The sequence below is a fragment of the Aspergillus heteromorphus genome, assembly GCF_003184545.1.
Source record: "Aspergillus heteromorphus CBS 117.55 chromosome Unknown BO70scaffold_25, whole genome shotgun sequence".
NCBI classification, from domain to species: domain Eukaryota; kingdom Fungi; phylum Ascomycota; class Eurotiomycetes; order Eurotiales; family Aspergillaceae; genus Aspergillus; species Aspergillus heteromorphus.
In genome coordinates, this window is record NW_020290430.1 from 343,490 (window position 1) to 370,978 (window position 27,489).

The following is a 27,489-nucleotide window of genomic DNA, read 5'->3' on the forward strand; positions in this document are numbered from 1 at the left end:
TAGCTGGCATCGCTGTCCCGACACTCCCGCATTGCGTCACCGCGGGATCAGCTTTCTCCGCAACATCCGCAATTCCCGTTCCTTTTTCCCGACTGACCCACCCCCCCATCGCGTGTTCGCGCTGTCCATCAGTAAACAACGGAGCGTGTTAGACTGGGAGTCCCTCCCATGTTTGTCTTCAGTCTCATCAGCCACTTTACAGACCGAGTCTACTCCTCCCTCTCAACTTAGGCCCATACGCCCTGAACAGCAGCGGAATCGGAATCATAATCGCAGCCAAACATCCAATCAGCGTCCCCGCCCACTGTATGCCAAGGTTCTTGAACATCTGCGTGGAGAAAAGGGGGAATGCGGCCGCGACGGTAGATCGGAGCATAATGTTCGCGGCCACAGTGGAGGCCGCACTATGCACGTTAGAGAATCCCCCAGAGAGAAACAGAGAGAAACCTACAGAGGGAGATAGGCATCGACGAGGTAGTTGAAGCAGGGGAGGAAGATACACAAGATCCCGAACCCGATTAGAACACCCGCTGAAGTGGGTACCATCCAGTGAATCGAGGATGTGAATACAGTCCAGCTGAACCTGTGGGGTGTCAGTTGATTTTCGCGAAGCGGTCAAAATTTGCGTACCAGAATATCCCCGCAGTGAACACAGGAGCGCCGATGATTGCTGGCGAGAGACGCCATTCGGGGATGAGGATTTTCTTGTTCGCTGTCAATTTTCGCACATACACGCCGTTTTGGGATACAATAAATCCACAGGCAAGTATTTGGCCGATGATGAGGCCGATGAAAGTGAGTCCGCTTTCTCCTGGGTTCATGCCGTGGACCGATTCAAAGACATAGGGGTAGGCCTCCAGGAGTGCGTAGACGAGGCCATAAATGAAAGACATATAGAGAGAGATAACAAGGATAATCGGCTCTGTCAACAGCATCCTCAGTGGGCGAGTAATGTATTTCTGGGCCAGCTCCTTCAGATCAACCTCAACCTCTTCCTGCTTGGCATGAATAGCCCAGTTAGAAGTCTGCCGTCGAAGAGCAGCCGCCCTGGCAGTCAGCAAACACGGAGCATACGTCTCTTTAAGGAACAACAGAAAGATAATACTGCATGCCAATCCCATGAAAGCAGGGATATAGAGTGTCCACCGCCAACCAAGCGAGCTGGACGCGATAAACCCGCCGCAAAAAGGAGCCATGAATGGGCCACAGAAGACAGCAAGCGAGTAGACTGCGATGGATATACCTCGCTGTGTGTTGTCATACATATCCGAGAGCAGTGCTGGGACCACAGACAGCTGACTAGCGCCGAACACGCCCGCGAAGAAGCGACAGATCATGACGGTCTGGATATCTTTCCCGACAGCCGATGCAATGGTGAAGATCGCGCCGCCAAAAACACCAACGGTTAATGGCCATCGTCGCCCGATCAGCTCGGATGTAGGAGCCCAGATCAATGGGCCGAATGCAAACCCCAAAACATACAATGTTGTTCCGAGTATCCCGACTTCGTCACTAACGCCGAATGTTTTGGCTGCGCTGCTGCTTCCGGGAGCAAATATGCCGCTGTTGAATGAAGCGGTGAATGTACCGAAGCAGCCGAAAATGGACATGGATAGTCTGAGGGGTAAAGTGGTCAGAGAGGTCAAGCTATGAAGAAGGGTGGCGTACTTGGTACAGAGGTTCCAATTGTAGGGATGCTGTGGGTCGTTGGGGCCTTCGAAAGTGACAACATAAGTGTCCGAGTCCGGGAGGGATGGAGGTAATAATTTTCCTGCTCCAATGGACGTAGGTGGAAAGGTATCTTTTTCAGAAACATCGATCTGGGCATGGTTGTTAGAACGTGCTGCAGAGTGAAGGGGGGCATGTACCACTGCTTCAAGCTGGTTGCCGTCCGTGGAATAGTTTGTCTCTGACATCGGGGTGGTACACCGACTAGGTGACGAGTTGGCCATTTTTAGGCGATAGCCGGATACTTCAAGAAGAGACCAAATATTTATGTTCAGGGAGCCTTCGATTTGACAAAAAAATTTAAAAATTGACAGAAGAAAATATCTGCTATTAAGCTAAATGCTCGTGAGAGAACCGGGGATGAATTGCAGGAGACGGAAAAAGGGAGAGGTATTTTGGAATATCTAGCATAAAAGCCATACCTAGACAGATTTAGAATCGCTGCAACTGCTGTATATAAATAAGTCTAGAGGCCAAGAGCCAAAGCCCTCGGACGGAGTCGAGGGGTATTGCGGGCAGAGATCAGAGCAAGTGGGGACTCCTGCAATCCCGTGTAGACGGCATTCGCAGGTTGTTCCCGCAGTAGCCGTAGTAGGTCGTCCGGGACATTCTAAGCTATTGATGAACATAATCTGTTTCTACACGAGCCATTTTTGATGGAGGAAAGACCCTGCTACCTTCAGCTTGGCCCTTGGATAGAGGTACTCTTGAAGGACTAGAGATGCGATTTTAATCTCACGCCGGGACATAAACAGGTCATGTGAAAGGACACTATAAGTACAAGGGCTAAGTTTGAAGAGCTAATGACGATTTACCTCAGCCAGTAGGAAACTATCAAGGGCAAAGTTGAAGGGGATCGACATGTCAGGGTCCAGAGTAGTTTGGATAAAGTCACATCTATTCCCAAAGGCCATGAGGCTATACAGAGGTGTTATAAATATCAATGCACAATCATTGGGAGCGTCCTTGATCGGGATGGCGCGATGTCATCTTATAGTTCCAATCAACGCTGCAAGAATGGGCATCTGACCATCGGGCTGGCAGAGAGGTAAATGCAAGAGATATAACATCTCAGCCGGCGTGTATGATGACTTTTACGGCTTACAGGCAGTAGAGTCAGCAGCTACTACTGCTGTCCCAGTCGCCCGGTCGGGTTCATTGTCTGCCGGCTACGGCATTGATTATGTATCAGAGCAGTATCAATCGAACTCGTTATTTCATGACAGAATCAGTTAAACGGAGTTGATGTTTAATTAAAGGATGTACATGGACACCTTAGTATAAAATACGGACGCCACCCCAACATTGTACATGCGACCATAGGGTGTGGAGAACAGGGCTTCCCGTCCGCTCAGCCGTACTTAAGCCACACGCCGGAAGGTTAGTAGTTGAGTGGGTGACCATCAGCGAATCCCTTCTGTCGCATGTATTTTTGCTATTTTCTTTTGGACAAACGACCCAGAAATATTGTCATGTTGCTTGCAGGCTGTAGTAATAATATCCACCACATCTCTGAGCGGGAGGATGAATCGAGTCACCATGTCCGTCAATCGGGCCAAAAATCAATCCCAACCCGACATCCTACCGTGGTAGTATCACAATCACACAGATCAAAGGTCCCGGCACATTGATCCAAAATTATGGGCAATTATACAGTCGTCGGGTGAAATTTGGCAAAAGGTCAAGTCTCTGTAAGTGTCGTAAAAGGTACGTAGCCTGACATGAAAAGAATTGTAATCAAAGCTTCGACTTAGATTCGCGAAGTGAATTATCCTTCGTAACTAGCGCTCGTGGGTATTGTGCCGATCAATACAGGGGTCCCTGTTCAAAATTACTGTCGTCGATGAATGCGTCCCAGGTAGCCTGCGCGTGTCAGTACAGAACCCCGAAGGGAATAAGAAGAGACCAACCCAGTCAATGTCCATATTAGCTAAATTATCCTCAAAGGAAAGATCTCCCTCAAAGGGTTGGATTTGCGGGGTGAATCCCGGCAGTTCAAGTGACTCCGGCGTTATTGTCTGCGAGGAGCCGGCTCCAGAAGCAGTGCGAAGACCGGAAAGCATCCCAGAAAGGGTTTGATGAACTCTCTCGGCCTCATCGCAAGACTCCCTGGCATTCTCCCAGAGAGCGCATGCTTTCTCCAACGCCACCAAGATAGTTCCGCTGTCAGGAGATACATCCGAGTCCGGGATTCGTTGTCGGAGTTCGAGCTCAAGAAACAATATCATTGCGGCAAGAGTCAACATCTGTCGGATCTGTGCTGATTTGTACCATGCTAGGTCCAACATGCGCTGTTGATCGAGGATTGCGAGAGCGGATGCGGTGCACCGCTCTTGAGAGAAATTGTATTGTCCGTGGAGTCGTCCCTTCGCGAGGAACTTTCGGTGGAGGGTGCACATTCCCCTGTGGTACATTGCTGCAAGGGTGAGAATGGTACAGAAGGATAGACCGTTGGGTAGATCGGTATGCTCATCGACGTTATCCACCTTCATGTGCGGCGGAAAGTTTTGATAGGCATCATATAAGGTACGGTCGATCTCCAGGATTGTTTCGTAGGAGGCAGGGGTCGGGTTGCTGTTAAGATCTGCGACGCGACCGAGGGCACGAAAGAGGCGCCCCTTCACGATCAGATAGGTGGTCTGGGTGTGTTCCATCAGGGGTCTGGACGGAGGCAGAACGGCGGTATCTTCCGACAACTCCCAGTCATGCAGATTGCGGGGTTCTCGCGCGTCCGAGAATATTGCGGATGACATACGAGGGAACCCTCCAAGAAAAGAGGTCATGTCGTCCATGCTTACCACAGAGCTCCAGATACGACGTCGACATTCTGCTTGCAAAGGCGAGATGGAGGGTGAGTGGGCGGGATCCCGGTGATAGCCCATGTTGATTGCGGCCCGGACGACCACCCCAGTCATGATCCACAGACCACGACGGTTGTCATCTCTTCGATTGAGTTCGGCCGTCGCGTTGAAGCGCAATGTTTCAACCGTGTACGGTAAGCACTTCGCGATATCGCCACTGAGCAGGCATTGTGCTGTGCGGATGCGGTAGAGCTGGAAGAGCGATTCCGAAATTCCATCGTACTCAGGTGGTTCTCCATGTTGGTGATACGCGAGCATGGTTATACCTAGGATAGAGAACAGAAGCCCCAGCCAGATAGGACTGCTACGGGAAGGATCTTTCCAATGATCATTATACTGAGAGGCATTTAGTAAGAACGGGTAGTAGGATGCGGGTAAAATCCTACCTCTCGCATGAAAGTGGGTTCGTGTAAAATGGCTGAGAATTTGTGAGCTATGTCTTCATGATATCGTCGCCGATGCACTTACGCGGTACTGATATAGGAAAGTTACTACGATCAAAGAAATGGCGGATCAGGCTATCCACCTTGGCCTTCGGTGGCAGGGTGGCCAATATTTCGATCCGTTCGATCGGTTTAACGTGTCCGAACAGCAGACTCGACCCATCAACGGTGTGTGACATAGTGGGACGTGCACTGTAATCAGCCTCGTCTTCCTGTGTGTCGTTCCATGCCTTCTTAAGCTCGTTGATCTGATCATCGTTAGCACAAGGTTCTATGAGAAGAAATCAAAAGCAAACACAAGACAGTGTAAATGAGAAGCCAAAGCCTAGAATCAAAATGGGAAAATATATCCGAGTACCTCTTGTAGCACGTCGTACCAATCCTCTCCTGCCCTATACACCGAATGGACACCGTCGATGACCGTAGTCCCGGCCCCGTCGGGGAGATCCGACGTTCCGGTGGGGAGCGACCCTGTCGCGTCGCCCCTGGAGCTTGGGCTTTCTGGCGTCAACACCTCCTTATGGGGACTCGGAGGTCCCTGCTGGCGCTCTGTGATCATTCTTGTTACAAGGCTCTCCAGGTGATCGATTCTCTGCCGCATGGCATCTGCATTCCCCTCACGATTGGCAAAGGGGGTTGATGCATTGTTGGGACCCCGGAACTTGCAAGCGTCCTGTTCGTTGCGCGCAGTACAGTTCTGACACGGCTTTTCGCGATTACATCTTAATCTAAACAGAGCCGTCAGCAGCCACCCCGAAGACACTTGTTTTCTGTCCAGGGGGTTATCCAGTCACGCACTTTCTGGTGCGGCAGGGGTCACATGACAGGGGGATGCGGGAGCGTCGCCCCGATCGGCGTGAGGTTGATGCCTTGGCGGCACGACTCGGAGAGGACACGTGCCCGTGGGACTGCATGGCTGTAGTTGGGTGGGTTGGACTGGCATGGATGTCTTCCGGTCCATATCCATCTCCTGTTCGATCAAGAGGCATCAGGAAAGCAGAGGCCGAAATCCCCCGCATCCAGCCGGTCAGAAAGCACGTGACTTAAGTCCGCGGACTTAACTGAGCCCTGACATGACGTGTGGACCCAGTCTGCCCTCCAGTGGGAACTAGGCGGTATACGGACTAGTCCTGCGCCGAGGAAGCAGAACTATGTCCGTGGACTTGCGACCGCCGAAAAACGACGCATATTTGCTATGAACTGAGGATTGCGACGGCGGGAGGGGGTGTATCCGGCATCGAGATGCGCCCAAACAATAATTTTCTAAATGTACGGTTAAATATTTCCTCTGAACCTATACTTTGATGTTATTTCACGCGATAGCCTTCCATAACATCGAATTGTGTCATCTACAAGCTTAGTCGACCTCAATCTACCAAACGCTGGGGAAATACTGGCTTCAGTACGGCTCCGAATACGCAATGCTACAGTTTATATATTTCAATTTGTCGGTAGGAACTATAGCGTTGCCATTGCAGATCAAACAATCTATTGTAACAGTCATTCTAACTCTCGTCTTCTCCCACCCATTGGCGAACTCCTCCTCCCACGCCTTCCCGGAGACTATCTCGTGCACAACCAACCAACAATACGTAGAAGACCCAACCCCGAACTTCAACAACCTCAACCGATCAACATGTGGTCCTATACAACTCAGCACAATCCAGGGGAAGTAGTTATGCTGCTATCCTGTGGCGGGGCTCCCACATCGAAATAAATGGGTGCTCCGATAACGCCATCACAATACAAGGGCCAGCGTACTCTAGACACCATCCATGCATCCAGCAACCGCAAGGCCGAAGCCAGTATAACAGTCACCACGATCACAACAATCCCCGGTGTTGGAAGGTAATTGTCAGGCTCGGGCTGCGTCTCGGGGTCGGCGTGCTGTTTGCAATCCAGGTCGTCTTCGGGCTGCGTATGCGGTGGGGTTGGCTCTTTCGGGAATTTGTCATTGTTGAAGATTGACCAGGGCTCTTTTGGTGGTGTCGTATCCCTGGTGACTCGCTGTCTCTTCTTTGACCTGGTTTGCCTCTCTGTCGACATGATCCACTTCTTTGTCGTGAGGTTGCGACGGGGTGGATATCGGTAGTTCGGGAGCGCTGGATGATGGTGTAGTTGGACGAGGTATGGGGAGAAGTTTTTTGAAAGCGAATTCTGAATGGGCTTTTTTGCTTGAAGCAGCTGTTATGTAGTTTGAAAGGTTGGAACCTGGATTGTTGGGCGTCAGTCTCTATCTATGCCTGCCTGGATTGCTGGGTTGCAGACTATTGTGCCCCATGACCACCATGACCGCCCCATCCACACGCAGTACCCTGGGTAAACTTTGATGGCTGTAAACCTTGATGGTTGTCTAGTTTGTAAATAGAAACTGGTATTTTCAGGCTGAAGAGTTCTTCAGGGGCGCGATTCCCATCCCTGTCTGAGAGTGTGTAATTGCTCTGGAAGAGTCTAGAGCTGTCCGGAAGGGAGCAGCCTCCATACTGATGGGCTGCAATGATGGAGGGGTATTATACCCAGTGCAGTGCCGAACATAGGTATCAATGGGAAGCGACAATGCCGACAACAATGGAGGCCCCTATTCTCACAGTCCGGGATGAGAAGGGGTCAGCCACCCCGCCACGTCGTTTGTCTCAGTCACCGGTGAATGGTTTTGGTGACAGCCAAAGCCTAAACCAGTCGGTCAGCGAAGGTTCACAGGGCTGCTGCTAGCGCATTAATAACATCTGATTCCATTGACATGACTGATATATAGTGGTGAGAACAATATACATTGAGAAGGGCGGGTACCTCCCCTTCCAAATATAGCCAAACAATATCCTTTACGTCTGGAGATGCGGGGATGGTGTTGATCTTGCAATCAACCAACTCCCTTCCCCTAAACAACAGGTCCTACAGAAGAATATACAATCTTTTGGGTACTTTCTCCTAACCGTTTCAATGCTTTTTGAAATTGAGAATAGAGACATGACATCATGCATCTGGAAGCCCTATGATCAGCTGGGGTACTACCTGCCGATTAGCATGTTTCAGCCATGCGCGGATCGTGCACTGCAGTACACATGCGGGGCGCCAGCCGCTGTAAACCAGTTGGAAGCTTCAGGGTCTACTAGAATATATCCTTTATAAGTAATGAAGAAAGGGGACGGAGTAAGATTGTGGAGCATTCTATGTTCTCCACAATCTCCGACGATCTTCCAACATCTTGTATCCCACCTGCAATGCCCCACGGCTGCATCCGTCCCGGCATGGTGAGCCGCGCGAGGAGAAGCTGGACCGCGGGGGAGGATGCCCTCCTCAGAGAGCTGGTGCTACAACGTAAGTGGGACGTAACCTCACGGTTATTGCATCCACCTTGTTGAATCCGAGCTTATGAGAGGGTCCAGGACCGGAAATTGAAAGATCGCAATCGTTCATTTGGCGAGATATCGCCGCATACTTTCCCGGAAGATCGAACAGGGACTGTCGCAAACGATGGTGTAACACTCTTGCCAACGGAAGGGTGAAGGGTCCCTGGTTTGAGGAGGAGGACAGACTGTTGTTTGAAGCGGTGCAGATGCATGGGATGAAGTGGACAAGAGTTGCTGAGGTTGTGGGCACCCGGTCTGCGGATCAATGCTCGAGCCACTGGCGCCAGGTGTTGGATCCAAGTATCAACGCATGCGACTGGACGTCAGAAGAGGTTAGTGACCTGCTCTTATTGATTCTGGGTTTGATGTGATTTCTGATTCAACTATCGCATAGGACACACACCTAGTCGAAGCTGTTGCAACATGTGGGACCAAATGGTCAATGATTTCCGCATACCACATCCCGCGAAGAACGACGCTGGCTCTGAAAAATCGGTATATTAAGCTTTGCTCGTTTGGTCCAGTCGATTGCGCGTCTACGTCCATCCAAGGTGCCTCAGCGTCGCGAACCGATTTTGCCAGAGAAGAGCATGTTATGCCGACGGGAGATTTGACTGGGGATCATGACAGAGCGGGTGATGATGATGCAAACGAAAAAGGTGCAAAACCCAAGCAGAACCACAACGAGAATTATCGCACAACATACGCGCCCTTGCTTAGTGAATTGACACCAGATCTCGCCCGCCCAACGATGTCCAACCCACGGCATGTCTGTTCTGGACATGGCTCGACACCCCTGAATGGGACGGTCGGATCACCAAGCGACCAGATGGTGAATAATAATCATACGACCAATGCAACTCCGCTATTGTCAAGTGCGAGCTTTTCCAGTGGTACCCCATTTGACGGGTCAGGTGTCAGTGCCCCGTTTATGGCACATGGTAAGATTCCCACCCACAGCAATCGCTACGCGGCTAACTATTGAACAGATGTCAACTCCATGAGCGTGGACCTCGTTGCCTTGGACGCTTCTCTCAGCCTCAATCCTGAAGGTTTTCCAAACTCAACTCCCCTTCAGGTTGATCGCGTCCCCCCTGGCTTGTCTGTACCATCCTCGGATCAGTCTTACTTTTACGGGAGCTCTGGGAACACAGCCAGCAATTCACCAGCAGTGGGGACCGCAGTGGGACCGGTGATCGCAGACGCGACATTATATCGGATCTCGATTGACCTGTCATGCACAACCGAGCAACTGAGAAGCATCATTTGTTCTATTGCAAGTACGGCCTCAATTGTAAGTATCAAGATAGATAGAGGATAAACTATAGCCACAGCCAATGCGACGAACGAATTACCGAAGAGCCTACATCCTACCCTACTCTGAGCCCCATCTTCGTAATCCACCATAGTCCATAGCATCTTCGAAGTCATTGCAGACTAGTCAACGTGTGCATTCGCGCAGAGCCTTGACCTTCCATTCCTTGATCCGGTCCGGAAACAAGGGAATGTCAGAGTGACGCATGGTGGGCATTGTAGATCGCAACTATGTGGTAGTGCTCTAGGTGGTTCACTCGGTGTAGAAGTTAATCTCAATCTCATGGTCCGACGTACGTGGGGTAAAATATATACATCCGTTTGTTCTTGCGAGAGGCGAGAAGGGTAGAAGGTCAAACTGCTTCACCGCTATTTGAGCCATATTGTTAGTAAACTTACATTTATAATTACAATACTACCCCAGGTCTAGCCTCAAGCGAATGAACTCCAGAAAATTGCATTTAGTTTCGATGAATATTCCGGGACATTTTGAACCAAGCCCTCCGACATAAGTCGTAAACTGCAACGGTATCAAGTCACAACGCCATAAATGATATTACTTCTTGCGCTCCAAATCCAATGCAGATACAGTGCAAGAGGTATTAAATTTTTGAACTCGTCTTTCAGGTAGGAATACTTTCAAGAGGCAAAGAGATATATTTTCGCGTACTGCAAGAAATGGAACGAAATGAACGTTTCTTATTCCCCTGGAATTAGTGTAACCTGCTGTTCTTACAAGATAGCGGAACTCTGGGAGAAGGACACATGCTCAAGTAGTCTGGATACTTTCAAATAAGTTTGCAAAGCTAAACAGAGTCTCTGGCTCTGAAATGGCACTATATAAGTTGAGAATATCAATTTTCTCATGCAATCCGCCGAAAATATATGAGAAGGAGCGATTGGGACATGGGTAGGCAATGCCATAAGATCCACGTATATGTGTGAGAGACTGGCGCGGTTTTGATAATTGAAACGACAACAGCGTCCGCACAAGTTGCTGCTGACTTGGATTCGCGTAAGGGGGTTCAGGCTTTGGCAAAAGGAGGCGATTTGGTTCCATCCCCTTCGTCAGGGCCTTATACATTGCTGCACTTCAATCAAAACCGCACCTTGCCCGGCCATGAAACAGGTCTTGGGGTTGCTCGTGGAGGAGATTTATGATGTCGCCGATTTCCTGCTCCCTTCGAACGTTCATTTCGAACGTTCATTGACTCTAGAACTTCATTAGACGCAAGCCAAATTTCTCAGGTATCGCCCATATCAATCCCACTATGAGGGATCGGAAGCCCGACATTGTTGATCGAAAAGCTGCTCTGTGACATTGCAGTCGAGGTGAGCGGTTGGAACTGACTAGGTAGGCCGAAGAACCATGATACCCATAAACACAGCATCAGATTCCGGCAGTACGTTGTGGGAAGTTCTTCTAGAAACGGAAACCATAATTCCGCAAAAAGCCCCAATACTTCCTTGCATTGATAGTAATCTGCCAGGACAGCAACCTTATCTTGCATTTTCGGACCGAGCTTTCGGGGTACTTGGGCATTTTGACAGTGTAAAACTGCGAGGAAAAGAGACGGCGCTTCAACATCCCAACTTTCCGCTGCAATCTCGACGGTTCCCTTTTACCTGTAGGTGGTGCCCTCCTTGAGAGTACTTTTAAGTAAGCCCCTGAAAAAAGGCGAGGCCAGGGTCAAATGCTTGGCAGATACCTTTTTGGCAGAATCGTCACCACCATCATACTGAGTTCCGGGGGCTTGATCCCCATTACCTGCAGCATTCACCACATTGTGCGTATCCATGGATTCCAAGTGCAACGGCTGACTGACGGTCCCAGTTTCGGTATGTCCCTCTCTAGCCCCCGGGACGTTCTCTGCAGCTTCTCTCTCAACGTACTCCTCATCGTCAGTTAGGTTAGAATCACTGCATCGCAGATAATGCTTTCGTCCCATTCTGCAAAGGGGGCATTCGGATTGGTCAGCACGATGACCACTTCACCCTCGGGATCGAAAATATGTGTGGGTGGATTCATAGCCTCTGCTCTGTTATAAATTCCGACGGTGTTAAGTTTAAGGAAGTCATAGTTAGAAACACGGAACCAATACCGGAATACCCTTTCTGAACAGAACAATAACTCAGTTTCTATCGTCACTATTACCCCTTCTAAGCGGGATGTACCTCCAACATGGCGGGGTAGAATCGGAAGTTCCAATTCCTTTCCCGGGTTGATGTCAATATGATGCAGCCAACTGTAGAGAAAGAATCCGACAGAGTCGCTTTACTACCGTTACTACCCATAGAATGACACAACATCTTGCGACAGATGGCAGATGGACCTTGAAATTTCATCGCAATGGCCTGCCTTCTTAAGTGATGGTAAAGGGGATTGCTACCACCACACCACTGTCAACCTTACTTCGCACAACGCCCCCAATAGCCCGATGAGTGAGCAATGCCCAACAGACCCACGTGACTTTATACTTTCTGCCTTATCAGGTGTCAGCGTGCCTAATGACATCATAAGATGAGTAACTTGGTGACAAGAAGACAAGTAGCTGAAACTATTAACTCCAAGTGGTCTGCGTGCAGAATGCTAATGGTGGATAATACCTGGCGCCCGAGACATAAACTGACCACGTCGGCTGTTGGCTTACTCGGCGTCGGGGTTGCGAAACAGCGGTGACTGATGAGGATATTTAGGGTTACCCGGTCCCATTTAGGTTTACTCAGGGTGAGTCTTGATATCAGTCGTCGCGTTGGGTGGATTTACCAGTGACATGAAGAAAAGCCAATCATTAGTCAACTCCGATTATAGCCAAGAAGACCGAACTGGGGCACCTCCTTGACAATCGAAAATCGCTGTGATTGGGAATCAGGTGGCTTGTGGGAAGTCGCCGGGATCCAAACGGTCTCAGCATCTCTACAATATCGAGATAGTCAAGGTACCCGTGGAAAGCCTGCTTTGTAGCCTCAGGCACCTGCCTAACTGATGATTACTTTTATAATCGACAACCCTTGGGAAAGGTGCATACGTAGTTATCCCGAGAAATTTCAGCTGGCGATAACCGAACTGGTCTCAACAGCATCGCATTTCCAATATATACCACCCATAGGTGAGTAAAATGCCCCCAAGCCACTGCATAGATAGTTCCATTGTCGAATACACCGGCGTAGGGGATGTACAATTAATATTTGCGTGATTCTCTGTCACAATAGGGTCAGATTAGCCGATGGGGTGTAGAGAATCCCGAGTTTTGCCTTGCCTCGACACATCGTGAAGGGTTGTGGCGGTTGCACGTAGCTGTTTGGTCTTTTAGATGCGCTTCTTTCGTTGAAGCAAACGGCCGCCATGTCCCTCAGCGCAGTCAACAGTCTTGATGCATACTTCATTGCGTAATCTCGACCCGCAAGTTCCGAATGGTCCTAGTAATGGGGTCTAGCTTTGAACAATGTGGGAAGGATGTAAGATGGTAGGAGGTTCTGGCAATTGTGGGGTCTCAACCCCCCTGCCGTGGAGATCCGTAGAGATGCGGAGGTCTGAGGGGAACGCACGGAACGAGATCGGTGTCGCCGAAAGTGTCCATCGGACAACTGCATCCTGCCAAGTCATAGGTGCAAGTTCCGTTTCTAGCTGTTTGAAGCTCAGCTGTCAGGTAGCACTGGAGCCTGGAGGGGTAACCAGGGTATTGCAATTTCGGTCGACTGCGACGCCACCCGGGGTTGGTGGGGTTTCATAACAAACTCCACTGCCTAGTAGGCGGTTAAAGGTACGTGCGTTGCGGGCTTTCATGCGGAGTGAATAAAGCCATGACGGGCCTGACAGGGGAATTCGAGCCGAGATATACCGTCGCATGGCTGTATCCTTGTTTGTCTTCGAAGGGTTGATTGGTCATGAGACCTCTCATTCGCCATGATGAAACGCTTACCTAGGTAGAAGAGGGGTAGGATAGGTCTTTATTTTGGGATCCAGGATAGCCTTGTTTGAGTGGTTACACATACCGTTTACCGTCTACTTGGGCGGTTGAAAACCAGTCGGGTTTGGCTATGTACCATCAGGCTATACCTATGTAGACTAAGCTATCCGGCTATGACGGAAGCAATTCTGCAGATTGAGAAAAAGACCGACTAGCCCGCGGGATCCCGGACGTGTTTCTTATGTATGTTGGGTATCTTCTCCGACCTGCAGTGCTCAGGGATGCGCGGAGTCTGCGGTGATTTGGGCTGCTAGGGTTTTTGTATTCTGCGCACCGTGTCATCGAATAGCCAATATCAGTCATACGCGTCGCAGAATCGGGACGGAAGGCGGGATACTTTCTGTGGGGACTATATGTACGTGAAATTCTGATTGGTCATCAAGGGCTGAGGAGTAAGTTACACAGTAAATCCATTCACTGTTTGCTTTGGCTCCTGTCTGCAATATCAGCCGTTAAGATGGACAACGAGCGTAAGCATATTGCACCCTCTCTTCTATGCAAGTTCCCCTTCATCTGCCAAGAGCAACAACATATGTCAGCAGAGCGGACGGACATGCCGGGGAGTCCTGCCTTCGAGGGCCTCTCGGAGCAGCGACCAAACACACAATCCCCGATAAGGGTCAGCCAAGGTTTGCCGCACACCCCTCGCATGCCCCGGGCCTGGAACGCGGGCGGAATTCGGGTAAGTGCTGCTCGGGTGATCCAGCTGGTTATGCCACTCTGCCGCTAGGGTGATTATACTTTAAGCAGGATGAGAAATTCCCCCTGTCACTCACCCAAAACTCGTATCATTTCAGCTTGACAAGCGGTAATCATCACACTTGATCCTTCTACAAATTATCTTTGTCTTAAAGTACAACCCGATTATAGGACTGGCTTACCAAAATGACAAGAATCCTTGAATTTGACTTGCAGGTATACCCTGCTCTAGCGAGGAGTAAGAAGAAGTTGGCCTTCAGCCAAGGATCTAATTCAGCCCTTCCCTATATCCAGTCTCACATTGATAGTAAGCAACTTCGATCTTCAGATTACACGATTCGATTGTCCAACCAACTGACGAAACCTTATTATCACCCGCACTAACTTCGACACAGGACGTTTCCACGACGAGCACCAGGAATTTAAGCTCGGACCCAGACTACGCAGTTTGATCACCTACACTGCGCCATCCGAGTCATTATTCGCGATCTTGTATCCCAGGAAGAGTCAACTGCGCTGTGGAACCTTGGATCACGGAAAAAGCCGCTGGAGCTAATGCAGGAATACTCTGCAGGGTATACCATTCCCACACAAAGCAGATGTACTAAGGCATCATCAGGTGGGGTACATTTATGCAACCCTGCAAGTAACAATGCTTTCAAAAGTAGTAAGTATCATGCGGGGTAATAGGACCTGGCGTTAGATACTGGCCCAGCCGTGTTATGTCCCCCATCCGAGCCCCCGCCTCAATAAACACTTCAGTGGTTTTGCATGGACAGGAAGATGATTCAAATGATTATTCTTGATAATGCACATGGCTTCTGAGGTACAACGACTCTAAAGGGGGTATTCACGATACCTGTGCTCACCCTCAGGGAATTTATGCTGTGGCTGGCTGATCCAGTCATTAGTCGCACCAGGTGCATGCAAATAATCATATTGACTTTTTAACTGCCTACGCAGACAGGGATAGGCTGGCACAATTGTGCCGTTTACGGAGAGCATGATCTCTTGACGTCATTTTCTGACTGTCGTCAGTTGCCATGGAGCCGTCTAATGACAACATCGTGGCTGCTATGGAGAATTACAATATAAAAGTCACGTCCTTGACACCTGTTCAGCCAAGAAAACCAGCAGCTCAATTTCAGACAATCAACTCAGTCTAAGACTACAATCAGACAGAAAGCCAGCAACCAAGAACAGCTCATTACCTTTCTTCTCAAGCAACATGTCTTACCTTAGCGGAATTGATGCAAGTAACAACTATTTTCATAAATGGAATCCTATGCTGATACTTCTGTCCAGGTCACCTGGGGCAAAAACACCAGTTCGGAGCCCTCTGACGCTATTCACACCGTTGACCAAAACGGCGGAGACATCAACGCGGGACAAGGTGGAGAGTAAGACAACACCTCGCTTTGGGATCTCTACATATATGGCCCAGGTGCTAATACATTTCTCTCTGTCATCAGCTACGTCTGGCTGTCTCCAAAGTGGCAATCCAATGAATCTAACGCAGTCTCCAACGTCCGCATAATCATCCAGGCAAACGCGGATTCCAGCTACAAGGACCTTGCTCATGGTGCGGGCGGTGACTACCGATACCTGAGACTTGAACGCGACGGTGACAAGAAGATCACTGAAATCCGCCTCCTTCGCCGCAAGGACAGTGTTGACTTTGGAACTGTCCAGTCGCTCGGCTTCGACGCGTATTCCACTGATATCAACAAGGGTCGGGGTGGAGACTTCCTTTACCTTGTCTGGAAGCTCAGCTAAAGGGTTTCTTGTGATGGTCATGCGCCCCCTGCTCTGATATTTGATACGATCGGAGTATGGCCAGTGGGCTGTTCGAGCCCTGGACTCGGTTATACTTGCCATTTATTTGTAGCTTGGGATGTCCAGCTGGTTACTACTGGATGAACCGTTAGCTGCGAAGGTTGCTTATCTGTGTCATTCCGTATCCTGAAATTGTGATTTTTCCATATATTCTTGGATCGAGAGTAAACCCAAGTAAGGATACTGAAACTGTATATACGTGTTCTTGGGAGCGATAAAAATCGCTTTTCTAAAAGCTGTAGAGGATGGGAAGAAAGGACCATGGCAGAAGGGCGGCTATAGCACCCGTGCGGAAGACTTTTATGAGATCCAATATATTGTCCTTTCACTTTCAGGATAAGCCTTACTGTATTGATCTACATCGATGTCCACTACAAGATCTGAGTGGTGAATATTCTGTCTGTCACTGTGTTCCTCCAGATCCCTCGACTCTGTCACTCTCACTCCCAATCTTTATTTTAATGCCATCTTTGGCCTCTGTTTCAAGAAGGGGGGCGATACAGCCACACCCGCCTGGCTACAGCCAAACCATTATAAAGCCAAGGTATTTGGACTAGTGTCATTCTTATACCACGGGGTCGGAGATGATTGCGTAGTATATGCCTTACAGGGGCTAGCTCCGCGGTGCTGTTGTTTCTGTGTTTTGGCGTTGCGAGAGACCATTTGCATGGCCTGCATGGGTTGTTCCCGCCGTGCAGCTACTCAGTCTCATCAACTCCACTGGTATTCACCGTATGATGAGGTGATTTGTACTTCACCAAATATTGCAGTATTTGCCACCAAATGCTGCGGGGATCTGACAACGGATCCTGAGCCCGGTCGGCCTTCGGGAGTATCAAGCAAGGGGGACGCTGCGGCCGAGACCTCCCCGCTTGTATGTCAGACAAACATCACCATTGGCAGATCCAGATACTCACGTCACCGGGTAACGCAAGAAGCAGAAAGTCCAGGATTCAGATTTGGGAGGCCAAGGAAAGAGCTCTTACCTTGTAAAGCCCATAGATTTGAAGAAGCCATCTTCAAGCCTCATTTGACTTTTCTCCATAGCAACCGACCAAAGTCCGCTGCCTGTGACTTGCAGGGTCTTGAGACTGTGTCACCGCCATGCCCTTCGTCCCCAAGTCCCCGAATTAAGCAAGGGCAAGGGTGCATGTATCTGGAACCTGTTTTAACCCCCGCAAAGAGGCAATGTAAGATGTTCTAATGTCATATTCCATCCTACAAAACATCAAATTTCACCGAAACGATATATTTCGAGATTTTCAGGATTGACTCCCACTATCTTCCAAACTTGATTTTTTTTATTAGCAAACCGACAATGGCATTCGGACCACCGGGTGCGAACAGGCAGGCAGGGAGTCCTCAATCTCAGTCGAGTGAGGATAGCACCCTGCGATTTGCCGAGGATGGTACCTTTCAAATCACTGTATTCTCGGATCTTCATCTTGGCGAGAGTAGGTTGTGCAAAGTGTGCTAAAAGCTATAACCTCTGACATGACTGACTTCCCCAGATCCGGACACTCTCGAGGGCCCAGCAAGGGACAAGAGGACTGCTGATGTAGTCAGAAAGGTGCTCGAACATGAGAGTTCCCAGTTAGTCGTGCTTAATAGAGATCTTATATCAGGCTATGGCTTGGCCTCCGACAACGCTACGTCATACCTGGATCAAATCCTCGCACCGATAAATGATACAGGTCTGCCGCGGGCTACAACATACGGAAATCATGATAACGAGTCTTTTTCAAGTACCCCAAAGCTATTTGTAAGGGAGAAAGCTTACAGCAGAAGTCTGACCCAGGACATGCTCCCCCTGAACCCCGAAGCAGGAGTCTCCAATTACTACCTACTGGTCTTTCCAGCATCTGGGGACCTCGACACTCCAGAACTGATCTTGTGGTTTTTCGACAGTAGGGGAGGAGGTGATAACAGGGACTGGGTTGATTATGTGGTAAGTTTGGCCATCGTGACTCCTCAATCCGAATACCGTTTGTTCTAACTCTCTAGATGGCTCAGGCTATTGCTTGGTTCCAATCAACACGCCTCAAACTCAACAACCAATACAACAAGACCATCCCGTCACTTGCTTTCTTTCACATCCCCATCACTGGGGCAAGAGACTTCCAAAAGAGGCCAGGGATTAGCCCTAGCAGGAAGCCAGGCATCAATGGAGAGGATGTCACAAACCAAGGTGCCATGTATGGCGACTCGCCGGTGAGGCCGCATGATGACGATCTCATGAGAGCATTGGGGAAAGCGAATAGTCTTTTGGGTGTCTTCAGCGGTCATGACCATGATAATGACTGGTGAGGTTGACATAAGTATTTCCTCCTGGTGAGCCCACCTGCTAAACATTATATCCAGGTATTTTAACTGGAAAGACACCAACTATGTCAGGGGTGGAGGATTTGATTATATCGGAATCCCCGTATGCTATGGGCGCAATACCGGATACGGGGGATACGGAAACCTGGCCCGAGGTGCAAGACAAATCTTTCTTAACAAAGACACTCTCACAGAGGAGGTGATTTCATGGATTCGACTGGACGATGGCATGGTGACCGAAAATGTCACGCTTAACTCAACATTCGGGGAGGATGAATACCACCCCCTTCCGAAACATATGGAGCCCAGGCGGGGCGAGGCTACTGGTGCGGCAGACAGCCTCCACGTTGTTCCGAGTTTATATTCGGCGGCGCTTTGTCTATTCTTGATTTTTTGTTTCCCCTTCCGCTTGTAGACTTGGATTGGATCTGGAGGCCGACGTCTCATCAGGCATGCAGGGAGGAAAGGGAGCAAGCTTGCTGGCATACTAACCACTCGATGGTGGAGAGGAAGAAATAAAAAGGCAGAAAATGGGCGCGCCTCGCTAGTAGGCGAACGCGACCACGCAGCAGACGCCAGACCCGACTGGGCACAAGATCGTACTGGCGAGGTCTCGGAACTTACTATCTGTACCAAGTTTTAAGGCGGGGTTTAATCAAAACAGTTCATGTTTACTGCTTCTAGCGTTAACATGCTAGAAATAGTCATTTCAGGTCTAGTCTGGGGACACCTATTGCCCTTCTCGTTACAGTTCCCGTCCGCCGCTAATAACCTCAGGTCTATGAGTAGCCGTTGGGGAGACTGGGGGTGTCGCTGGACCACAACCCTCCATTGATTGGAGAATTCGAAGCATTTCCAGTTTTATCATTGCGTCGGGGAGGGGTGCGAAGTACAATCAAAGACATACGCCAGGCTACGAATTTCGATCATGGATCATGGAGATGAGGACATGAAATCATTTCACATTCAATTCGAAAAAGCAAAATTAAACCAAGAATAGTCATCCGGATACCCCAGCATTCAAGGACTGAAAAAAAAAACAATATTTTCCGAAGAAAATATTGAAAAAAACGAGCCCTGTGGATACCTGATGACAATTACAGATCAGACTCTGCGTCAGACACGGATCTTGAGTAAAAGTTCCTGCCAATCCTCCACTGTTTCTCATTCGCTGCTATCTTTGCTTTGACACGGTCGGTATTGAGGAGATCCACCAGCTTGTCGTGGGGCAAGCATTGGTTTGCGTCGAAGATGTCTGTTTCTCCTCCTTCTTCTTCTGCTTCTTCTTCTTCTTCTCCTTGTCCTTCTTCCTCCTCATCATCAGCGTCAGGAAGGGTGCTGTCCTGTGGAGATGCAAGGCCTTCTGCAGATCTGCTGTCTTCTGGAGGGTCGATGTCGAGACCGGGTGAGATCTTGAGCCTCTGGAAGATAGCGTCCAGATCGCCGGTCATCATCGGTTCAACAGAAGCCCGAGGGAAAGGATCATCCCCCGGAGGTGGAAGCTGCGCTGTAGCCCTCAGCACCTGATGTAGAGCTCGAAGATAAACTACATCCTGACAGATGCCGCCTTCGGTAATGACGAAAACATAATCGGGATCAATCATCCGCGAGAAGTACTCCCGGAACGGTTCCTGGATCTGATCCAACCGCAGGTACGGGGGCTTGTCCGTTTCGAGGCACAAACGCACTACGCGCTCAATCTTGGCGTCCCAGTCGACGGCCGAGTTCAAATAGCCGTAGTTTCGAAGCAGAAGCAAGAGGATCGCCTCCAAACATCTCTCCGGCTTGAGAATCGTCACATGGACCGGGGGGTACAACATGTTCGGGCTATTGTCTGGCGCAAGTCGAGCATACCAAAAAGGCTTTGCTAGGTAGGCGTCTTTGAAATGTTTGTCCGTATTATAACGCCGTCTGAACGAGCGATCTATGAGATGCGGGAACCGGAGTTCCTCGACATCGATGGGGATATGTGTGCCTGGGTCGACTTGTCGCAGGAAAGGGTCCTGCTTGTCGACGATCACAATCGGCCGGTCTTCCTTGATGTCTCTATCCTCAGGGTCGTATGGGCTATAGAACCGTGTGTCAGAGGTCAACGTGTAGTACGTGGCATTTCGTCCGGGACGGCCCATTGGGGGATCCGGAAAGCTCCAACAAACTCGTGTCTTCTGGTAGAGGAGGATTTCTGGACGCTTATCCAACTCCATCTTCCTTGGGATCTCAAGGTGGTAGTCTGGTACCATCACAAAATCGTCATAGAAAAGTTCCAGAGGATATTGAAACTTGGCCAGCAACAGGGCTGCGGCGGCATCGTGGATATAGGCATCTGGAATTACCCAGCTTAAAGTCTTCGCGGTCGGCTGCCCCAAGCAGTAGATGGCGAATGCCGATTCGTCCCACAGGAAACATGGCACTCCAGCGTCCTTCAGAACTTTTGAGATGTGCGACTGAAGGAAGGAAATCGGTGCCGAATAATTAGGGTAGGGAGATGCAGACACTCTTGACCTGTCTGACTCCACGCTGTCGTCTGAGTCCCTGTTGTTGTCAAACTCAATGCTCTCCAACTGCATCATATTCTCCAACTGCATGATGCTGTCGAACTCGTGGCTGTTGTCGAAGTCAATGTTTTGGTCTGACTGAATGTTGTTCTCTTCCGACCCCACGTTGCTGTCTGACTGCATGCTGTTGTTGAACTCCATGGTGTTCGAGTATCCTAGTTACCACGAGGCTTGCTGAAAATGTTGAGACGACAAGAGTTGATGGTGAGAGGGAGTTTTCATCTTGGACAAGGAGGGTGACGTGTGCTTTTATATCCTGGATACTGGGTCTGGGACATATGTTGAGTTTCTGCCGACTACCTGCGGAGTGCTCCTTATAGATTTGGTCTCAGCTGTCACTTTTCGGAGCTTCCCTTGTCAGGATAGAGATCCTGTAGGACACCTTCTACCATGGAGGCAATATTTGATGGTTCTTGTCCGCGAATTCCTTGTGCCATGAGATTTCAATTGGCTGCATACACCCCAGCCGTATGTGGGACGACCAAGAGGGGGAGTTCTCCTTTGGCGAAATGTTCTCCCAGTGGAGTTCCTCTCCCAAGATCAACAACACCGCCGGAGAACTCCTATTCTTCGACTTAGACATGATGGTTCTTTGCGGCGAATTCCTTGTGGCGTTAGCTTTTGCCCATACCAGTCAGCGATATTGGGGACGACGTATAGGCTGGATTCTCCAGTTGCCTTGGGTATCTTGCGTAAATACCACTGGCTGACTGAAGGGCTAATTTGCCCAAGAACAGAGCGAATGATTGCATCAGTAGCAGCACATGCATTTGTTGAAGTGGACGGACGGCCTGGTTAGGTGGAGCATCTTCTGCGAGGCTGCGGTTTTCTTTCTGGCGAGCCGATATGACGGCCTTCCGTTTCCGTTCCCCTCTGTTTATGAGCCTAGCTGGGATTGATAAGCACCATGCCAGTATCCACGCGTGACGGTAAAATCATCCTTCAGTTTCAGCTGTCGCGTACTCGATTCATTGGACGGGCTGTGCGCTTGCACCGGCAAGCCCTCCTCGGCAAGAACTTCGTACAACAACGGGACCCCGCACGGATTTCCGGGACATACTCGGTACGGGGGCTCGCGTCGGCCGCGAGGATCAGTATATATTGGAGTTTGCGCGGGAGAGTTTCCTTCTTGAATGGCGCTTCGTGCTCCTTTAGTTAGGCTGCGAAGTAGGATGGGTCGGCTTGAAGGATACGTTCCAGTGCTGGTGTCCAGATGCTTCCGGTCGCAACGTATCGGTCACGGAGGGCTTCTTGGTCTGTGATGACCGTCATTGTGGACGATGAAAGTAGGGTTGTCTTGGATGGAGTGTTGAATGTGGAAGTCAGTCTGAGCTGGGAAAATGCATTCCCACTGATCAATGCCTCCCTGGTATTTATGCCGCTTGTCGGTATGTGCATCCAACAATCGTGACAACAGAATTCCGATCCGAATCCCGCCTCAAAATCCGCGACCGAATATTCGGCCAGGTTATGGAGAGCACCGGGATCCGGGGTCGATGAGGGCTGGCCGTGGATTGCGGGGATAGCTTCTCCCCGCATAGTCGCCCGCCACTGGGTAAACCGATGATTCGGCAAGTCGTATTCCCCAACGACTCGGCACGACCGTGCACAGATGTCCGAGCTCTCGGAGATGGGAGCTGCCGGACTCTATCAGGAACATAAAAGCTGGTTCAAGGGTATGGAGCTACCGCATCATGAGATATAACCCTCGGCCCTCGAGTCACCTCACTCACAATGCAATCAATCGCAAAGTCCCATAATTATATCGCTCTGATTCAGAGCTTCCTGCTACTATGTACTTGGCCGTTTCCAATGGATGTCATGGTCTCCGATCCGTGCCCCTCCTGGCAATGCAATTAGCCGTGCAACACGGCCTCCATTTCTTCGAGCGGAAGCAAGATTTCACGACCCGGATCGCTCAAAGCCCGACGCGAAGTTGCTCTCGGGCGTCGTTGTGGTCCTGCTGCAAGATAGTTTGTCAATTTCGGTGACCCACCCGATATTGCCATCCTATCCCTGCTAACCAGACAGGACAAACATCTGCAATGGCTTGCAACCATCGATTGTCACCGACGCCTTAGATCTCCGAGACTGCAGCAACAGGATGCTATTGATTTCCCTTGGTCCTTCAGTCTTCTGGGCCCAACGAATCCAGGCCGTGTTGACGGACGGTGTTGCCACCCTCATGTGCGAAGCCTACCGGTTCGCAAAGAGCTGTATTTCCACAATTGCCGATGTTTTCGATGATACACTCGTAGAGCTCGGTCAACAAGCAGATGGACATATTAGTATGGCCTTCCCTTCACTGTCAAGCATCCGGTCCGCACAAGATGCAGGAAGCCTCCTCGTCTCAGGCGCACGCCTTCACATCCGCGCATTCCACTTCTACGAGGACGACGGACTCCTCCGACGCGCCCGGCTGATAGAAATGTACGACCTCGCATGCTCGCTCATCAATTCCATCGCCTCGGTAGACCAAGCGACCGACTATGCCATGTATACCTCCGAGTCCGTATACCGCACGCTTAACATGCCCGCGAGCGCCATCCTCCGGGTAACGTGGAGTGATCTGCCCGATCAGGTCGATTTGACGGTCGGCGAGCGAGAGTATTTCTCGTCTATTCATGTTCTCAAGCGCCGGATGATCCGCAATAATGATCTGAATGGGCGGACGGCGGGCGTGCTCACGCAGCTGTGGCGGAGTCCGCAGACGTTCAAGCGGAAGAGACGGGTCGTATAATAGTTTGGCTGTGCGGATTCGGACGCGAGGGGTAAGCTTTTTTTTCACAATCGGAGCGGATTTGTATTGACTTTGCCTAACAGTCGATAGGGATCTTCTACGACTGTTTCTGGTGCTGAGCACGCGAGTTCAACGGCCAGACGGACCCGTATCTTGAGCAAAGTAGTGATAGCACGACGGTCATGATGCCGAATGAGATGGACGACGATATTGTAAACTCTGCGCTGCTCGGAGATGCTGAGCAGCTACTCTCTTTTCTGGGTGATTTCTTGACGGAGTCGGATCACTCCATCGGGTTGCAGATTTTAGTACCTGGTCCATAGTTAATTCTCCTTGTCGTTTGAGCGCTCGAGAGGGTTATATATTACTGGTGTGGTGATAACCGCTTCATGTAGCCCGTTTATACAAGCTAAACCACATATCTCCGATAGGATGGAGTGTATCTCCTCACATGTAAAACTGCTCATCAAACGGTCACTCTCCACACCGTAACACAAAGTAAGCTTACCATCCAAGAACTCGGCAAGCGAACAGCGAAAATGCTCCGTCGTATCCGCCAAGCGGGGAACCCATGCTGCCACCGATCTCCGAATTCGCCGAGTTCTCGGCTAGACCAGTTGTCGACTAGACCGCATATAATCACCGTTTGACATCATATTCATGTCATTGCTATCAAATCAGCCGCCATTGGAGACACCTTCGCCCTTAAATATATCTTCCAAGGAACAGAATCACTCACTCACCACACCTCTACCCTCGCCAACCCCCCAAAATGGACCCCGTCCCCCTCTCCGCCGCCGCCCGCCTGCGGTCCCACCTCTCCGACCCCACCCAAACACTGATCTGTCCGGGTGTCTACGATGGCCTCACCGCGCGCATCGCCTTAAACGAAGGCTTCACGCACCTCTACATGACTGGCGCGGGCACAGCCGCGACTCGCCTCGGCGCACCCGATCTCGGTCTAACGACCCTGAACGACATGGTCGAGAACGCACGCATGATCGCCTCGCTGGACCGCACGGTCCCCGTCATCGCCGACGCGGATACAGGGTACGGTGGCCCGCTGATGGTCGCGCGGACCGTACAGGCGTACATGACCGCCGGGGTGGCGGGGATGCATCTCGAAGACCAGGTTGTTACGAAGCGGTGTGGACATCTCTCTGGGAAGGAGCTGGTTAGTGAGGAGGAGTATCTCGCCCGTATCCGGGCGGCGGTTATGGCGAGAGAGGAGCAGAGAGAAGTGTGGCCGGGGTCGGATATCGTGCTTATTGCGAGGACGGATTCGTTGCAGAGTCTCGGGTATGAGGCTGCTGTTGGGAGACTGAAGAAAGCTGTGGAGGTTGGTGCGGACGTGGCGTTTTTGGAGGGCATGACCAGTCTCGAGCAGTGTGGGAGAGTTTGTCGGGATTTGGCACCCACCCCGGTGTTGTTGAATATGGTTGCCGGTGGGATCACCCCGGATTTGAGTGCGGATGAGGCGAGGGAGTTGGGATTTCGCATTGTGATTTTTCCGGGGGTGTGTTTGGGGCCGATTGTGGAGGAGGCGAGTAGGGCGTTGAGGAGGTTGAGAGTGGAGAGGAGGAATGAGGTTAGTGAGTTTCAGAAGAGGATGGGGGTCAAGGGGTTCTATGATGTTGTGAGGTTGGGGGACTCATTGGCGTTTGATAAGAGGGCTGGAGGGAGTGCGTTTGAGAATGGGGTGTAAGGGATTATGTGGGTTTATTGTGACTAGAGTGTCATCTTTAAGGCATGGAGTCTACAGTATTAGCTGATCAATGATTATATCAAGAAATTCATTTGCAAAAAAAAGACCAAGGAATCTAAATAAACTGTGGGGTAGTGTTCGAGCACATCATGGAATGATCCCCCAGCCCATATCATACCCCAAAACTGATGATCGATCATCATCCATGAGTCCCGGAGCTTTGATTGCCCTTGATGCTAAACCACTTCGATATAAATCGCCGGATTGAATGCGGGGTCGAAAAGGGCCGCTCTCATGTGCCGGAGACAAGATCTTGTTAACGCGAACATAGCCAGAGCTACCAACTTCACCAATATACATTGGTCTCTCATCTGGAATCCTATGACGTGGGGAATGCTTGAATACCTCCCATTCTCCCAGTTTGAGGTGGATAGAGATAATTCCGGGGACACTCGAATGGATTGACTGAATAATCATCTTGCATTCATAATCGCTGAGTTGGTAGCAACGCCATAGTTTGCACTCATGGCTAATGTCCGGGAGATTTATCTCTAGATGCCACAGATGGCTGAATTGACGAAATGGCGCAATGATATCGTCCGCCTGGTCATGACGACAAATTGTTAGCTCCAGATGTAATAATCAGAGATAAAATACTTCTTACTTACCATGTGCTTCGTGTCCTCCCAATCAATGTCCAACCCTAGAGACCGCAGGTGCGGAAACCGGGTGGGCAAGTCATCCAAGTTCGCAATGCTCGGCGGAAAAGCATTGTGGGGGTTTTGCACATCCAGGTGCATTCTACCAGGGCTCCGGAATCTCAGGTGCTGCAGGGAGTTTCCATGGTGCTTTGTCAAAACCGATATTGTTTCTTGGGGAAGGTCATAGCCAATGAACTTCCTTAGCGGAGGCAGAGCCCCCAAAAAGGACTGTAACGGGCGCGCACGATTCTTATATTCATGGGCAGAAGCTAATTGTGGCAAGTTGTGATACCATGAGTGAGGAGAACAGTCGCACATTGCCATCTCAAGTGACTCGAGGTTGTCAAGACGACCTGTGATCTTCGGGAGTAGGTGCGTCCAATCAACATTCACCAACGATAAGGACTTTAGCAATTCCCACTGGAGGTTAGCCGACCACAGTGCACTTTGACTAGGGCAAAATGCTATTTTGTAAAGGTGGAGGTGCTCTAATCTTGGCAGCATGTCACCTTCCTTGAGATGAACCATCCCATCAATGTAGCGCGGACTGAAATCCCAATAGTCTTGCGAAGGCTGATGTGCGAGGAGCTTGAAAGTCTGCAGATTGGGGCTTCCGCATATGATATCCTTTAATCCGGCCGGATGGGATACGTTCGCTGGTGACGTTGGGCTTCGTTTGATGTCTTCGGAGTTCCACTGTGCCGTGATAGAGCGGATGCACTGGAACTGGGGTGGCGGTGCGTGTCCTTTAGACTTGGGGCGCACTTGCTGGATCACACAGATTTTAGAGCTGGCAATATGTACTGCCACCTCCGGACACCACTCATGTACCCTACGCAGCATAAGCCCTGGCATATATCTTTGATGTCTCCAACTGAAATAGTCAGATAATTGAAATAACGATGAGGACGTCATAGTGACGGTGCATCTCGGGATTAGGCAGGCAGAACTTACTATAAACTCTGAAGATCTTTCGATGATCTAATCATATGCAGTAGAGCAGCAATCTCCTCGTCGGGAAACGGACTCTGAATGGGGGTTTTGCCCGTAACGACAATAACTCTCACAGAATTCCAGATACTCGCTAACCTATAAAGCTCTGCCCATTGTTCTCGGTACCATTTCCGACCGTCAAGCTCCAACCGAATGGTGTGAAAAAGAACATTAGTTGCGATCTCGGACAGTCCATGCTGGGTCAGCCTGGCTTCTTTGAGGGATTTCCGATCGGTCCAACCAAGCTATGTAGGTGGCAGTTAGAAAAGGC

At 50.2% G+C, this 27,489-nt stretch overlaps 11 protein-coding genes across 11 annotated transcripts; 5 read left to right on the forward strand and 6 right to left on the reverse strand.

Annotated features, from left to right (window-relative positions):
• Positions 1-196: 196 nt before the first annotated feature.
• On the reverse strand, positions 197-1,916 carry BO70DRAFT_297522 (MFS transporter; the record flags this gene model as incomplete). The annotated part of the gene is made up of 4 exons (XM_025539571.1): positions 197-404; positions 452-583; positions 631-1,617; positions 1,669-1,916. The coding sequence occupies 4 exons, from the start codon at positions 1,914-1,916 to the stop codon at positions 197-199; spliced, it is 1,575 nt and encodes a 524-aa protein (XP_025396643.1).
• A 1,249-nt stretch (positions 1,917-3,165) lies between these two features.
• On the reverse strand, positions 3,166-5,747 carry BO70DRAFT_342015 (fungal specific transcription factor domain-containing protein). Its single transcript, XM_025541355.1, has 5 exons — positions 5,391-5,747; positions 5,058-5,280; positions 4,976-5,007; positions 3,639-4,925; positions 3,166-3,591 (listed from the first exon to the last, which is right to left on the reverse strand). Exons 1-5 carry the CDS (start codon positions 5,631-5,633, stop codon positions 3,535-3,537), a joined length of 1,842 nt encoding a protein of 613 aa, XP_025396644.1. The 5' UTR covers positions 5,634-5,747; the 3' UTR covers positions 3,166-3,534.
• Positions 5,748-6,494: 747 nt separating this feature from the next.
• Positions 6,495-7,188, reverse strand: BO70DRAFT_114137 (uncharacterized protein). Its single transcript, XM_025537902.1, has one exon. The coding sequence runs from the start codon at positions 7,076-7,078 to the stop codon at positions 6,686-6,688; it is 393 nt and encodes a 130-aa protein (XP_025396645.1). The 5' UTR covers positions 7,079-7,188; the 3' UTR covers positions 6,495-6,685.
• A 1,092-nt stretch (positions 7,189-8,280) lies between these two features.
• On the forward strand, positions 8,281-9,367 carry BO70DRAFT_297415 (uncharacterized protein; the record flags this gene model as incomplete). Its single annotated transcript, XM_025539566.1, has 3 exons — positions 8,281-8,350; positions 8,419-8,714; positions 8,777-9,367. The coding sequence occupies 3 exons, from the start codon at positions 8,281-8,283 to the stop codon at positions 9,365-9,367; spliced, it is 957 nt and encodes a 318-aa protein (XP_025396646.1).
• Positions 9,368-10,940: 1,573 nt separating this feature from the next.
• On the reverse strand, positions 10,941-11,645 carry BO70DRAFT_399066 (uncharacterized protein; the record flags this gene model as incomplete). The annotated part of the gene is made up of 2 exons (XM_025546842.1): positions 10,941-11,315; positions 11,406-11,645. The coding sequence occupies 2 exons, from the start codon at positions 11,643-11,645 to the stop codon at positions 10,941-10,943; spliced, it is 615 nt and encodes a 204-aa protein (XP_025396647.1).
• A 3,996-nt stretch (positions 11,646-15,641) lies between these two features.
• Positions 15,642-16,142, forward strand: BO70DRAFT_399068 (uncharacterized protein; the record flags this gene model as incomplete). Its single annotated transcript, XM_025546843.1, has 2 exons — positions 15,642-15,766; positions 15,839-16,142. 2 exons carry the CDS (start codon positions 15,642-15,644, stop codon positions 16,140-16,142), a joined length of 429 nt encoding a protein of 142 aa, XP_025396648.1.
• Positions 16,143-17,520: 1,378 nt separating this feature from the next.
• On the forward strand, positions 17,521-19,124 carry BO70DRAFT_413640 (metallophosphoesterase family protein; the record flags this gene model as incomplete). Its single annotated transcript, XM_025547332.1, has 4 exons — positions 17,521-17,656; positions 17,714-18,150; positions 18,207-18,505; positions 18,564-19,124. 4 exons carry the CDS (start codon positions 17,521-17,523, stop codon positions 18,937-18,939), a joined length of 1,248 nt encoding a protein of 415 aa, XP_025396649.1. The 3' UTR covers positions 18,940-19,124.
• A 497-nt stretch (positions 19,125-19,621) lies between these two features.
• Positions 19,622-21,431, reverse strand: BO70DRAFT_381756 (uncharacterized protein; the record flags this gene model as incomplete). The annotated part of the gene is made up of 1 exon (XM_025545490.1): positions 19,622-21,431. Exon 1 carries the CDS (start codon positions 21,218-21,220, stop codon positions 19,622-19,624), a length of 1,599 nt encoding a protein of 532 aa, XP_025396650.1. The 5' UTR covers positions 21,221-21,431.
• Positions 21,432-23,172: 1,741 nt separating this feature from the next.
• BO70DRAFT_431591 (uncharacterized protein) lies at positions 23,173-24,431 on the forward strand (the record flags this gene model as incomplete). The annotated part of the gene is made up of 3 exons (XM_025548252.1): positions 23,173-23,813; positions 23,948-24,031; positions 24,336-24,431. The coding sequence occupies exons 1-3, from the start codon at positions 23,184-23,186 to the stop codon at positions 24,429-24,431; spliced, it is 810 nt and encodes a 269-aa protein (XP_025396651.1). The 5' UTR covers positions 23,173-23,183.
• A 66-nt stretch (positions 24,432-24,497) lies between these two features.
• On the forward strand, positions 24,498-25,580 carry BO70DRAFT_364759 (isocitrate lyase/PEP mutase family protein). Its single transcript, XM_025543890.1, has one exon. It carries the CDS (start codon positions 24,592-24,594, stop codon positions 25,522-25,524), a length of 933 nt encoding a protein of 310 aa, XP_025396652.1. The 5' UTR covers positions 24,498-24,591; the 3' UTR covers positions 25,525-25,580.
• Positions 25,581-25,632: 52 nt separating this feature from the next.
• On the reverse strand, positions 25,633-27,203 carry BO70DRAFT_114185 (uncharacterized protein). Its single transcript, XM_025537903.1, has 3 exons — positions 27,180-27,203; positions 26,193-26,993; positions 25,633-26,127 (listed from the first exon to the last, which is right to left on the reverse strand). The coding sequence occupies exons 2-3, from the start codon at positions 26,751-26,753 to the stop codon at positions 25,672-25,674; spliced, it is 1,017 nt and encodes a 338-aa protein (XP_025396653.1). The 5' UTR covers positions 26,754-26,993; positions 27,180-27,203; the 3' UTR covers positions 25,633-25,671.
• Between the last annotated feature and the right edge of the window lie 286 nt (positions 27,204-27,489).

Excerpts from the sequence above, each read along its gene's own strand:
- BO70DRAFT_114137 (XM_025537902.1), bottom strand. The coding sequence starts at position 7,078 with ATGTCGACAGAGAGGCAAACCAGGTCAAAGAAGAGACAGCGAGTCACC.
- BO70DRAFT_364759 (XM_025543890.1), top strand. The coding sequence starts at position 24,592 with ATGGACCCCGTCCCCCTCTCCGCCGCCGCCCGCCTGCGGTCCCACCTC.
- BO70DRAFT_342015 (XM_025541355.1), bottom strand. The coding sequence starts at position 5,633 with ATGCGGCAGAGAATCGATCACCTGGAGAGCCTTGTAACAAGAATGATC. Across the intron at positions 5,281-5,390 it reads GGTACGACGTGCTACAAGAG|ATCAACGAGCTTAAGAAGGC; the intron begins GTACTCGGATAT and ends AACGATGATCAG. Across the intron at positions 5,008-5,057 it reads CTTTCCTATATCAGTACCGC|CCATTTTACACGAACCCACT; the intron begins GTAAGTGCATCG and ends ACAAATTCTCAG.
- BO70DRAFT_114185 (XM_025537903.1), bottom strand. The coding sequence starts at position 26,753 with ATGGTTCATCTCAAGGAAGGTGACATGCTGCCAAGATTAGAGCACCTC. Across the intron at positions 26,128-26,192 it reads GGGAGGACACGAAGCACATG|GCGGACGATATCATTGCGCC; the intron begins GTAAGTAAGAAG and ends CGTCATGACCAG.